We start from the raw sequence: 14,118 nt of genomic DNA, 5'->3' as shown, positions 1-14,118 counted from the left end.
TATTGCATTAAGTTGTATGGACTATGGATGCTTTGGCAATTCGATACTCTAGGCATTATTTTGACGATGCGATATTCTAAACCATTACTTGCGGGGAAGAAGATTCGAACTTTACTCTGACCAATTCGCCTTACCCACATGTGCCTGCATATGTTGTTTACAGAGTGGTAAGAGCAATCCATTAGCTAGCAATTTAGCAGTAGTTATCTTATCTACTTTCTCTTGGCGCCTTTCCCTTCTATCTTCTATGTTATCTACTCATTAATTGACTAAGTAGTTATATAAGATTTATCCAAAACAGTAAGTTCGTAACTTTGTTTAGTTAACAACTGGATGATTACACGATGATTGATCAATTTTTGCAAAGATGTTTCACAAGATAGATGGTTCCGATTCTAAGATCACATTGCAGGATGATGTAAATTTTTGCAAAGAAATGTGTGCAAAGGTAATTTAGCTAGCGTTCTCAATCAATACTAAAGGATAATGCGTACTTGCTCTACACTCAAATTCGAATCTCTTTTTCGCAGTTTAAATAATTTAGTAGTTTTTTTTTTATTCAAAATCATATTGAGATTGACATAACTTCTCACTTTGGTTCTTAAGATTTAAAATTTATAGAAGAGTATGTGAGATTGTTGACCGTTAATAATTTTGATCTTTCTGCGAGAAATCTCCCTTAAATTAAGGGTATTGTTGTCAAATCAACCTCTCCCCTTGGACTGATAGTTTCTTCAATTTAACGGAAATTTGTCATTGAATGACCAAAATGATTGACACTGAACAATCTCAAAGACTAGTTTTATCTAATGATTTTGAATTTTTGTAACCAAAATGAAAAATTATGACAACTCAATAATCATTTTGGCTAAAAAAATCTAATCCAGTATAATAATTTTATCGTTTGCTATTTTGACTAAAAAGCCATATTTAGTATAATAATCTAATCGTTTTTCAAAAAAGGTTTTAGAATTGGTTTTCAAACATCATTTTATTCCAGTTGATGGAGATGAAAGTTGCCTTTAATTGTAATGATGCAATCCATTACTTTTGCTCGAAAAAGTACCAGAAAGAATGAGAATAGATATGCAATGCACCTGACCTAAAGTGATCTGACTCTGACCACCCCAATTATCTCCTTGTAATTTTCTATGATCAAGATAGCGGCTCAAATATGTGGTCCCACTCATATATTCTTAGCTCAGATTTACGTTGATATTATCTATATTAATGTGATGGAAAAATGTGCTAAGTATCACAATAGGTTAGTAATAATATGGTTTAAATACATCTTTAGTAATAATTGAATCTAAAATCTCTCATTTATAAGTGAAGAGAAATATCATTAAACCGTAGTATTAAGTAACAAATATTTGACAACTTAATAAAAACCAACTTAAAATCCATGAATCATGAGGAAACTCATTTTCTTGTTTTGATTTATTAAGTTGTCAACTATTATAAGATTTTTAAATATAAATTAATAAAATCTTGTAGCTAATATATGTTTGGTCTACACATGTACTAAAAAAAGGACCTTAAGAGAGGAAACATTAAAAAAATGTCCAAAAAAAAACTTTTTCTTCACAAAAATCACTGAACCCTTATTTAATGGAAAAGATACAAATTATAAACTTACCCAACATTTATTAACAACAAAGCCACAAAAGTAATTGAATATTAAAAAACAACAAAAAAAAACCTGTAAACATTAACCGCTCGTGGTCCTGTCAACTAGCGCACACAGACCTACATGCCAGTCAGAAATAAGTGTAATACTAGAAAAAATAAATTTGTAAACTAAATTTTGTAATCTAAATAACATAAAAATTGATAACTAAATTAATATTTAAATATTAATTAACATACTTATTTTTTATTTAACACCTTATTTATTTTGAAAATATAATCTACGCTTTACTCTAAAAATAAATAGCAACCATTTGTGATAACCATAATCATTGGCGTTCATGCGGGAGAATTCAATCACAAGGCTAGGAAGAAAGCCGGTTGGAAATGGTAAAAATTGGCAGCTTTCCCGCCGCATGTCTCTCTCTCCTTTCTCTTTCCCTCTCCCTCTCCGTTCTTTTTTTCTCGTTCACGTCACTCCTTCTCCTTGCTTCATGTTTTCTCTCTCTTGTAGCTCTTTCTTCCATAAACAATCAACTTTTTTATTTGTTTTTTATTTTGTATAAAATTTAAAAATTAGTGAATGAACATAATAGATTTGGACCCATGTTGTTCAAATTGCAAATAAAACATTAATCAAGAAGCAATCATTATCTTTTTTTTTTAACAAATTATTGAAAGAAGTGTCACATCCCGGCCCGGGGCGGATCACTTCCCGGACCCGCTCCACCACCGTAGCACGATATTGTCCGCTTTGGGCTTACCATTCCCTCACGGTTTTGTTTTTGGGAACTCACGAGCAACTTCCCAGTGGGTCACCCATCATGGGATTGCTCTAGCCCTCTTCTCGCTTAACTTCGGAGTTCCTACGGAACCCGAAGCCAGTGAGCTCCCAAAAGGCCTCGTGCTAGGTAAGGATGAGAATATACATTTAAGGATCGCTACCCTGGGCGATGTGGGATGTCACAATCCACCCCCCTTAGGGGCCCGACGTCCTCGTCGGCACACACGCGACCAGGGTTAGGCTCTGATACCAATTTGTCACATCCCGGCCCAGGGCGGATCACTTCCCGGGCCCGCTCCACCACCGTAGCACGATATTGTCCGCTTTGGGCTTACCATTCCCTCACGGTTTTGTTTTTGGGAACTCACGAGCAACTTCCCAGTGGGTCACCCATCATGGGATTGCTCTAGTCCTCTTCTCGCTTAACTTCGGAGTTCCTACGGAACCCGAAGCCAGTGAGCTCCCAAAAGGCCTCGTGCTAGGTAAGGATGAGAATATACATTTAAGGATCGCTACCCTGGACGATGTGAGATGTCACAGAAGTCACTATTTCTTGAAACATTAATTGAGAAATTTCATTATTTTTAAAATATTCATATTTCATGATAAATATTCCCTATTATTAAATATTTATTGCAAAATTTTCACTAATTTCTAACAATCACTATTTTTAAAATATTGATATAAATATAAATATTTTTGTGTTAAAAAACACCTAATTATTTCTATAAAAATACATTTGGTTGTTTGGGAGGTAAGACTGTAGGAGTGACATGAGAGAGAGAGAGTTAAAGCAGTTCTAGTGTTGATAGGCCTCCTGGACAATAGGCAATTCAATCTCCTAAGTAAATAGTAATTGTCTTTAATAATAATAATAAATAATTTTATTTTTAAATTTGGATAATGAAAAAAGATCGGTTGAAAGTATTTGAAAATATTGAAATGTAATATGGTTAAGTATTTATAAAAAAAATTCATAATTTTTTTATTTTTAATTAATTTTTCATAATTTTTTGTATTTTAATTAATTTTTTATAATTTTTCGTATTTTAATTATTATTTTTTATAATTTAATTAATTTTTATAATTTTTTAATACTGACTAACTGTCACAGCCCGTCCCAAAGGTGTATATTATTTTATCCTCGAGAGTAAGGAAATGACTTAATTACCCTTGGACGTTGAGATGTGTTGTGTGTGATATGTTTTTGGTTGTGGTCCAATTCCTAACTTTCCTATACTTTTGGAACTACTTAGGACTTAGGTTTTATTTTCTTTTGTTTTTGGTTGGTGACCCACTAGGACCACACGCACACCCAAACCTCTCCGTTAACCCTCTCTATCTCATTTTCTCAGATTTCATCCGTTGTTCGTACAAGTTGTACGATCATTCTTCAAACTAGCATCATTTTACATAGATCGACGTTGAGGAGGTTGCTTTTATGTTCTTTGTGAGCTCAGGAACTCATCCATACCATTAGTTTGACGTGAGAGCTCGTAAAACCCGAAAACCAGAGAACCTAGCTTTGGGTTACTGTTCATGCAGTTGTGATCGTGGACTTTTCCTCGAGTTTGGAAGTGTTAGAGAGCCTTAGAACTTCTTCACGAAGATTAGGGAGGAATTTTGGAAGGTTTTGGACATTAGGAAGCTCGGGTTTGACAAGTTGCAGAGGTGGCCGGATTATCGTGATTTTTCCGGCGAGATCCCATGAGTTTTAGGACCTAAAAGTGGTAAGGTTTTGTTCCTCTCATCCTAAGCTTCATTTTGGTTTAAATTTCGTGAAGTTTGGTTGAAAAATGAAGAAGATATGACGATTAGAAGTTTTTCCAGTTTCCGGCGATGCAGACGGCGGCGGCTCCGGCGATGATCACCGGAGAAGAAAAATAATATTCCGTCAACTTTGACGGAATATACTAACGGCGTTACTAATGGCATCAGGTATATTTAACAGTATATTCCATTTTTGGACGAAATATTCCCTAACGCTGTTAGGGTTTCTGTACGTTTGCCAAACATGTGCCTGCGCGTGGCCGGTTCGTGTGTCTGTGCCTTGGCCGGTGTGTGGGTGGTCGGAAAATTTTTATAAAAATATGGGGATGTTCGTGGTGTTGAGTAGATTACGTTGGTATATTCAAACACCCAATTTGAGCAATGTATAAGAAGTTATTAGTTAGTTTCGTTTATGTGCTTTAAGTAAACATTTATATGGTTGTTTCGCATATAGGTGAGACCTATCCTCAGGACGAGCGCAGTCAATCGAGGCTTGGGGGCTGCAACCCTTCCACATACCAGTGAGTGAGCTTTTGGTTTTCAGTATATACTTATATACTTGCTATGTTCCCATAAAATGTGTCTAAATGAAATTATGTTTGAAATGCCATGCCTATTGATTTATGCTTAGACTATGAATTTGTATGATATGTGCATATTGTGATTTGACGCGGTGGATGCTCAGGTGAGTTGTAGATTCTTTATGTGAATTGATGATTATGTGAGATGTGTTGAGAGCTCATAAACCTGCACATCGGTGTTAGTGCTCCCGCCCGTGATTAGGGGCACAGTCTTTCAAGTGATGTTCACCTCATGCATCATACGCTCACCTTGGATCCAAGTTAGGTGTATAGTCCTGTCGTACAGACCACTATAGATGGTTCCGACTCGTAGGTGACCCATGATCATTCGCACAGTCTTCACGTGATCATAGCACTTGAGCGTATTTATTTACATCTGGTCCTGTCATACATACCACTTTAGGTAGTTCCGACTCGTGTGCAGGTATATTTGTTGAGATGTGGATTTGAGCTGTACAGGTCACGTTAGGTGACTCCGGCTGACATATTATTTGCATTGATTTATATCACCTGACTTACATATTTTTTTTATGCTGAGATATTTGACATGGCATATATGTGGATTTTGCTATTATGAGCATGGTTGTGGTATAGATATGTATTCTATTTTCTAGGAAATTATACAGGTTTTACGGCGATGGGTTACTATCTTTGATAATTGAAATGGTTTTGAAAAGCTTTATTTTTGATCACTCACACTTTTTGTTTTGCGCCCCTCCATGTTCTAGTTAGGAGTGTTTTTTTGGTGGCTTTCTAGGAATCCATGGCAGCTCTGATAGATTATCACCATTGTATGGTCATCTTTAGGTGTTGTATAATTAGTATTTGTCATGCTGGACTGCACTTAGGCTACTTATGCTCTGGTTGTGAATTCACACTTATTTCGTCTTGCACCTTATTTTATCTAGTGCTCTAGTTAGTTGGGTTTTTATTTATTTGCATTTCTTATATTAATATTGCTTCCGTACTGTGCACATGGCTGCGTCACCTTCACGTGACGGCCAGCACGCATTGATTTCGGTCGGGGTGTGTCACTAACGTCACCATGACATCACATAACTTAGGGGCTAGGCTAGGCAATTATTGCGTGGGGCACTAAGGTCATCTCTAACTCCAACCGATCTGGCCAAAGGGTCAGAGGGCTAAAAATAGCTCCGAATAACACGAAAACCGTCTCCAACCGAGGGTTGGCTGGCTAGAGAAGGCCAAAGAGTCATGTTTAGCCCTATAGCCCTGCAAAAAATTATATTTTAATAAACAATGTCAGGCCATATTTTATACCCTCTCCAACCTAGGGGTTCAAAGGGTCATAGGCTAAACATAGCTCTTTGACAAAAAACTCATTTCCAATCGAGAGGGCCAAAGGGCCATAAGTCAAACATAACCCCCTCAATAATTTATTATTTTAACTAAATTAATATAGTTAATTAAATTAAACTACCATATTAAAATAAAATTTTCAGACATATTTTGAGTATCATTTGTCGCTAAATGAGTAAGCCTTCGAACATCTTATCTTTATATTAAAATAACTTTCCAGATTACTTCTCTTTCTCCTTCATCTCTCTTGTTTTGATTTTCCATTGCAGTTCGTCTTGATTTAGAGGTTTCGGCCCAATGGGGCCCACAGACCATTTGGCCTAACCCTCGATTAGGCCATCTCCAATCGAGGGATGGCCAGAGGGCTCGTTTTAGCCATCTGGCCCTCCAAGATATTAATATTTTAATGAACAGTACAGTGCCATATTTGCCTCCGTCTTCAACTGAGGGCCAAAGGGCCAGAGGGCTCGATTTAGCCCTGTCACAAAAAATCGTCTCCAACCGAGGGCCATAGGGTCAAACATAATTTATTATTTAAATTTAAAAACTACAACAACTTAAATTTAAAAACAACAACAACTTAAATTTAAAAACTACAATTTATATTTAAAAACTACAACTAAAATTTAAAAACGACAAATTAAATTTAAAAACTACAAATTAAATTTGAAAACAACATTAACTTAAGTTTAAAAACTACAACAACTTAAATTTAATATCCATAATCAACATCATCTTCATCATCCACCATCGTAGGAGTATAGTCAAAGGTAAACAACTGTCGTCGGCTCATAATTTTTTTTTCTTTTTTTCTATCAAAATAGGCCTTACTTATAGGAGTGTAATTCGAAGTGTTCTTTTCCATATTCTTATCATCAATCTCTTCTTGTATTTGTTTGGCCCGTTCTTCATGCCTACACTTTTTTCTTCCACCTCAAGGGCATTTTGCTCCGCTAATAATCGCAATGAGGCCGCCACTTCATGTTGAGCAGTGTAATCATCATTTGCCTTGCCCTTTTCCTTCAACCTTCACGCCTTGTTTTGTCCCATAACCCTAGGTATGGAACCTTCAACCGAAGACGGATTTTTTACCCTTGTTTGTTGAATGGTTGGAGATCCATCTTCATCCATATATGCAGCTGAGGATGCAGTTCCGAACACCGGCGTAGGAGCTCTCTGTGGTGGATCTTCAAATAATACCCACCCTTTACAAATTCCCCAACAACTGTGAAACTAAAAGGGTTTCGAGTTGCTGTCCATATACAATTCCTCCGCTTAGCATACCTTGAAAAAAACTAAAGGAAATTAATTTATGAAATTAAATGTAATATAATTAAATATTTAAAATAAATTGTGAAAACACTTACTTCGTCGTAGTGATTAGTGCCGCTTTCATGTCTACTTGCGGCTGCTAACAATGCTTGATGCCATTTGTTCAAATTTGGCTGAAGATGTTTCTTCCATCTTGAAGAACAACTTTCGTGGTTTTGAATATTCACTGGAGTGGTGCTTTCATAGAACTCTTAAGTATTTTTTGAACACACGAGTCCAAACACCGTCATTTGTTTAACAGTTCCCCCTGACACTATCTTCCGACACCCATCTATAAGCCTTGCAAAAAGCTTTATCTTCTTTTTGGGTACAAGCCCTACCTTTCATTGCAACAAGGCCATTTCAAAATTATTAAAAAAATTGAAGGATAGATTTTTGAAAGAGGAAGGAAAATATGAGAATTGAAATGGTGAAATTTTTGTGAGGAATGGTTTAGGTATTTATAGAAAAAAAAAAAAAGGCCCAGAAAACCTAAAAAAAAAAAAGAAAAAAAAAAGAAAAAAGAAAAAAGAATCCAACGGTAACTGGCGCCAGCTAGCCGTTGGATTCAAAATTCTTTTTAAGAATTCTTGTCGGTTATAACTGACATGATTAATCAGTTTTCAGGCCAGCCCTTTCAAATTCTGTGGGGCCTTATCAGATTCCACGAGCCCTCTAGCCTAGCCCTTGATTAGAGATGGTTTTCGGGCCTATTTTCGGCTCTTTGGCCCTCTGGAACCTTCGGTTGGAGATGGCCTTACATATGGTTTTTGTGTCATTCTGATCTATTTTTAGCACTATAGCCATTTGACAGGGTCGGCTGGAGATGGACTAACTAAGCTCCTTATAGCCCAGTGGACTTAAGAGGGTTGGAGGAGATTTTGGTGGGGGAAGGGGATATTATCACGTTGGAAGTGCTCTTAAAGAGAGAGAAGATAGAAAGAGAAGGGGAAAAGGAAAGAAGAGTGAGAAATAACGTGTGAAAAAGAAAGATATAGTTGATTTAGGCTACTTAGTACTACAGTTGAATGATATTCATCTTCAATGGTAAGTGTGAGGTTTTAAGTTTGATTCTTACCAAAGACAAACTTGAACCACATTATTGCTTGCCCTAAACTTAGCGTAGCCCCCACCCCCAACTCTTTAGTGTAAATAATATCATTTGATAAAAAAATAAAATAAAAATAGCTGACCAAGGACCCGCACATTATCCTTCTCATAAATAAGAATAACTTATTGAGGATGGGGACCTGCACTTGTTTGTTTTTTTTTAATATTTTATTATCCATCTTATTGGTAAAAAAATTTTAAATCTCTTTTCATTATTTTTTTTTTTAAAAAAATTCTTAAAAAAAAAACAATTGACAACATACTGCTTAAATATCGATAACATATTAATCATATATATATTGGTAGTAAAAAATGAGATGTTAACAACATATTGAAAAATTAATTATTTCAATAATTGACATTTGAAAAATATCTTTATCCTTGAAAAATTTGAGAGAAGGTTACGACTTATGAGCTTAAATGTCATTGCCAAATTGTTTCCTTTAAAAAAATAATATTTGATTAAAATATATTAGATGAAGCCCGCAGACTACTTGTGTGTGTGTATATATACTATGAAAGAGCAAACTACTTGTGTGTGTGTGTGTGTACAATTGAAGAGAGAGAGAAGATAGAAAGAGAAGGGGAAAAAGAAAGAAGAGTGAGAAATAACGTGTGAAAAAGAAAAAGATCGTTGATTTAGGCTACTTAGTACTACAGTTGAGTGATATTCATCTTAAATGGTAAGTGTGAGGTTTTACGTTTTATTCTTGTCAAAGACAAACTTGAACTACATTATTGCTTGCCCTAAACTTAGCCTAGCCCCCCAAACTCTTTATTGTAAATAATATCATTTGATAAAAAAATTAAAAAAAAAACAGTTGACTAAGGACCCGCGCATTATCCTTCTCATTGATAAAAATAACTTACTGAGGATGGGGACCTGCACTTGTTTGTTTTTTTAATATTTTATTATCCTTCTTATTGGTAAAAAAAAAAAAAAAAAAAAATCTTATTGAGTGCTTTTTATCAAGTTTAAGTTTTTAAATCTCTTTTCATTATTTTTTTTAAAACAAATTGTTAAAAAAAAAAAAAAAATCAATTTACAACATACTGCTTAAATATCGATAACATATTAATCATATATATATATTAGTAGTAAAAAATGAGATGTTAACAACATATTGAAAAATTAATTATTTCAATAATTGACATTTGAAAAATATCTTTATCCTTGAAAAATTTGAGAGAAGGTTACTGTCACATCCGGGCCCGGGGCGGATCACTTCCCGGGCCCGCTCCACCACCGTAGCACGATATTGTCCGCTTTGGGCTTACCATTCCCTCACGGTTTTGTTTTTGGGAACTCATGAGCAACTTCCCAGTAGGTCACCCATCATGGGATTGCTCTAACCCTCTTCTCGCTTAACTTCGGAGTTCCTACGGAACCCGAAGCCAGTGAGCTCCCAAAAGGCCTCGTGCTAGGTAGAGATGTGAATATACATTTAAGGATCACTCCCCTGGGCGATGTGGGATGTTACAATCCACCCCCCTTAGGGGCCCGACGTCCTCGTCGGCACATCACGGCCAGGGTTAGGCTCTGATACCAATTTGTCACATCCTGGCCCGGGGCGGATCACTTCCCGGGCCCGCTCCACCACCGTAGCATGATATTGTCCGCTTTGGGCTTACCATTCCCTCACGGTTTTGTTTTTGGGAACTCACGAGCAACTTCCCAATGGGTCACCCATCATGGGATTGCTCTAGTCCTCTTCTCGCTTAACTTCGGAGTTCCTACGGAACCCGAAGCCAGTGAGCTCCCAAAAGGCCTCGTGCTAGGTAGAGATGTGAATATACATTTAAGGATCACTTCCCTGGGCGATGTGGGATGTTACAGTTACGACTTATGAGCTTAAATGTCATTGCCAAATTGTTTCCTTTAAAAAAATAATATTTGATTAAAATATATTAGATGAAGCCCGCAGACTACTTGTGTGTGTGTGTATATACTATGAAAGAGCAAAGTTTCAGAGAAATGTAAGAGAGAGAAAGAGAGAGCGAAAAACAATCTAAGTTTTTTTTAATTTTTACAATTTAGATATGCTATGATAACATATGCAAGGTTTGAAAAACAATAACACATTTAGTTTATGAAAAATTATATTACTGTCTATAATTTTATTTTATGATAAAATTTTCTTTTGATTGACAAAAATAATTTTATTAATAGTTTAAATTTTGGTCAAATATATTCAGGAAATGCTATGTCAAATATCTTTGACCTCGAAGTTGAAAGGAAGAAACCAAACAAATATCAAGACGAAAACGGTTGGACCAACGACCCGACCCGAAAGCAAAAGAGAGCGCGCGCGTGGAAGCTTTTGCGGGTTGACAGTTAAAAGCGTGGGCGCCACGAAATCTAGAAAGATCGAAAATCAATCAACAAAAGATATTTTGGGCGCTCCCCCAATAAATATCTGGGCTGGACCCTCGAACCCGGAGTGACGTGGCAACGCTATGGCCCCACGACACGTGTAAAAAGCGTGACAACTGTACCGATCTTTTTGTTCCCATCACCTCCCCCAAACCCCCCCCCCTCCACATTTCCTCACATTCCCATTCCTCCAACCATTTCTTCTTCTTCTCGAATCATCTGAAATTTTTCAGAACTCAAAAAAAAAAAAAAAAAAAAAAAATCATAGATTCTGAGAGGTGGGTTTTTTTTGGGTAATTATGAATAATTTCATGGGGGGAGAGTTGAAGGCTTCTATGCAGAACGGTGAGCGGCGGGGCGGGGTTGCTGCGGCGGCGGAGGACCCTCCTTCCGACGACTTGGTACTTCCTCTTTTTTCTATCTGCTGCAAAATTGTTACTTTGATCTTTTTCTGTGTTTCCCAGTTCTTAGTCTTGAGAATTACATATTTTGCAGTAAAAAAACCCAATTAAACTTAACTTTGTATGAGAAATTTTTCATCTTTGAGCTGGGATCTATGGAAATTGCACCCAGATGGGGTTGACTTGTTCAATATATTTTTGTAAATAATTAGAATATAAATTCCTTTTTATGTTGATTAGAAATATGGGTTTTTATTTAATTTTTCTTTTTCTTTTTATAATGTCTGATATTTGTCATGCTACTGCTGTAACTGCTCATCTGGGTAAATATTAATTGAAATTTAAGAATGTCAAAAAAGAAAATTCAAATGATCGTTTTGAACTTTTTATTTGCGTAATATATTGTCAGGATGTAAGAAATTGTTTGAATGTTTCCTGAAGATTTCTGATCATTGTGTGTAACTTATGTTAGGGTACTCCGGCTCTGACGGAAACCATGTCTACAGAATGGACGGATGAGAAGCACAGCATGTACCTCAAATCCATGGAAGCATCATTTGTCAACCAGTTGTATAATTCCATGGATTCGCGTGGTCGGAGCTTGCAAAAGGGGAATTCATTGCACCATAAATTGTCAAAGCAACCGCAGTTTAACTCTCGTGCCTCTTCCGGCCAGGTCTGAATTCAATCTGTTACTTTAAATGGATTTTCATGTTGTATTGTATGATTATGGTTAATTCATTCGGAGTTTATTGTTTATTGCAGTTTAAGGTACTTCGAGGTGGCTGTTGGCAGAAGATCAATTTTGTAAGAGCTGAAGCTGAAGCAAATAAGGCAGATGAAGATCTTCTGACAAATCCGTGGGTCGTGCACTTTAGATCTGCCGGCAAGCCCAAAGAGTTTGAATATCCCGATGTTCAAGAACTGGCTGCATCACAATGTGAAGAAGTCGATTCAAGTAGGAAGAAGGAAATGACGGGTGCACCAGCGACATGCTCAAAGCAGTTTCATGCATCTCACTCTCAGTTGCGCCATCAGGAATTGGTCGGAGGGAATACAGGTGCTCTCAGCTAAATTTTGGTGTGTTTGCTGGAAGATATTTGCCTAACTGTGTCTCGCATTGTTTATCTGCTGTGCTGGTATTGATTTTATGTGTTTTGCTGTACATGTCTTCATTTTGTGCCATCTGTTTACTCGATGATCACTCCACAGAAGAAACAAACAGTCCCACCTGCCATAGTTTTTGACTGAATGGGAGATTCAAAATCTTAATTGATTAGTCAATTATTGTGCCTCATTAATTCAGTCTTGGATTTTTTACCTTTTTGGGTTTGAACTCAGTTATAGTTTGTTTGTTTGCTACTCGCTCACAGTGAGTGGGGCGCCTTACCAACCCAAGTAGCTTAGGGCGTGCTTAAAGTGACCTCACAACAGTGGCGAACAGATCTCAAAAACCATGTCTCACTTGAACTCAGTTATAGTCACTGTGAAGTAGTTGCGATTTAGATGGCCCGGACATAGAAATAAGAATAATGGAATTTCGTAATATGGTTGGACTTCTTTCATGCACTGTTTTTAGACAATGTTCATTTTCAGTGTTGCAAAGTAAGGATGGATGTTACTCCATCAAGGTCGAATAGATCATAATCTGTACTCTCTCTACAATTGCCTGAAACAAGACTTCTATTTCTATCATCTACCTGCCAGAAAGTGTTGACTCATACTTTGTTAATTCTTGCAGAGGTCACAGATCAGAACTTTGTCGATGAAGATATTAAAGAAGAAAAGGAAGTCGGTTCATGTGACGGTAAGAGTATAAAAATGCTTATACTTAATGCCTCAAGTAACGATCAGGTAATTATGGCTTCAATGCATTATGTTATGACCATATTATCATGTCATATAGCAATGGAATCCTAAATTTGTTGTTTGCTTTCTGCAACTTTAGGTTGTTCCACTCCGCAAGCCTGCCGATTCCTGACGACGTAACCAAGACCGTATACTATTTCTACAGTTAGAGGAAAGGAGACCGGGTAAGAGAAAAACGGATGCATTGGACGATTATTTTCTATCCTATGAAATAATGGATGGATATTGGAGACTGCAGATAGAATGTAGACACCGAGTTTAAGGTGCTGTTGTGTACACGCCTACTTTAATGTGTATCTCAATGAGAGGAGGTAGATAAAATTTAATCAAGGCATATGTTCGTATGTTTTGAACACGAGTACAAGTGGCATCAGAACGGCAGGAGAAGGAATCGGGTGCGAGAATGTGCTGTTATTATGCCCGTACAGATTTTGTTGATCTTGTTGTTTGTACCATTGCCAATTACTAATACTGTACTGATTGAATGTAGTATCTCATTTTTTCGGGTGAGGTGGAAACCGGCAGTTTAGACAGCTTATTGTCTACTGCGGCCGAGCCTTCTGCGGCGCAATGACTGTTGTCCCAAGCCTGAAATAAAGTAAAGCATTTCTTTAGGCAACGTATGTATTGCGGAGGTGGATTGTCTGTCCTCCTATTTTCATACTTTCTTCATGTCCTCCTGTGATGTGTGGTCACGGTAAAACTATGTTAATATTTTATAAAAATAATAAAACAAAACGTAATAGGAATATAAAATGTTAACGTGGTTTAACCGTGATTACACAAACATGAGGGTATGAGGAGAGTATGAAAATGAAAGGGCAGACAATCCACCTTCATGTATTGCTTGAAAGTTGGGGATATCTACGAAAACAAGGTAGACGTCACTTGTTGATCACTAGTGGGAAAGATTCTCTCTTATAACAGGTGATATCGCATGATAACTATCTGGATAGTGTCACCCTTCTT

At 36.7% G+C, this 14,118-nt stretch overlaps 1 protein-coding gene across 3 annotated transcripts; it reads left to right on the top strand.

The window, feature by feature from the left end:
- Positions 1–11,042: 11,042 nt before the first annotated feature.
- LOC137718463 (cold-regulated protein 27) lies at positions 11,043–13,502 on the top strand. Of its 3 annotated transcripts, XM_088699085.1 has the most exons (6): positions 11,043–11,280; positions 11,753–11,956; positions 12,046–12,340; positions 13,022–13,134; positions 13,229–13,271; positions 13,311–13,502. In XM_088699085.1, the coding sequence occupies exons 1-5, from the start codon at positions 11,179–11,181 to the stop codon at positions 13,259–13,261; spliced, it is 747 nt and encodes a 248-aa protein (XP_088555211.1). In that variant the 5' UTR covers positions 11,043–11,178; the 3' UTR covers positions 13,262–13,271; positions 13,311–13,502. The 3 variants fall into 3 exon arrangements, with proteins under 3 accessions (XP_088555211.1, XP_068314119.2, XP_068314121.2); XM_068458018.2 differs by having other exon boundaries at positions 13,229–13,502; XM_068458020.2 differs by lacking the exons at positions 13,229–13,271; positions 13,311–13,502 and having other exon boundaries at positions 12,046–12,360.
- Positions 13,503–14,118: the final 616 nt, after the last annotated feature.

This window comes from Pyrus communis, chromosome 8, assembly GCF_041283825.1.
Source record: "Pyrus communis isolate YQ-2024b chromosome 8, ASM4128382v1, whole genome shotgun sequence".
Lineage (NCBI taxonomy): Eukaryota > Viridiplantae > Streptophyta > Magnoliopsida > Rosales > Rosaceae > Pyrus > Pyrus communis.
This window is presented reverse-complemented; position numbering and strand designations above follow the sequence as displayed.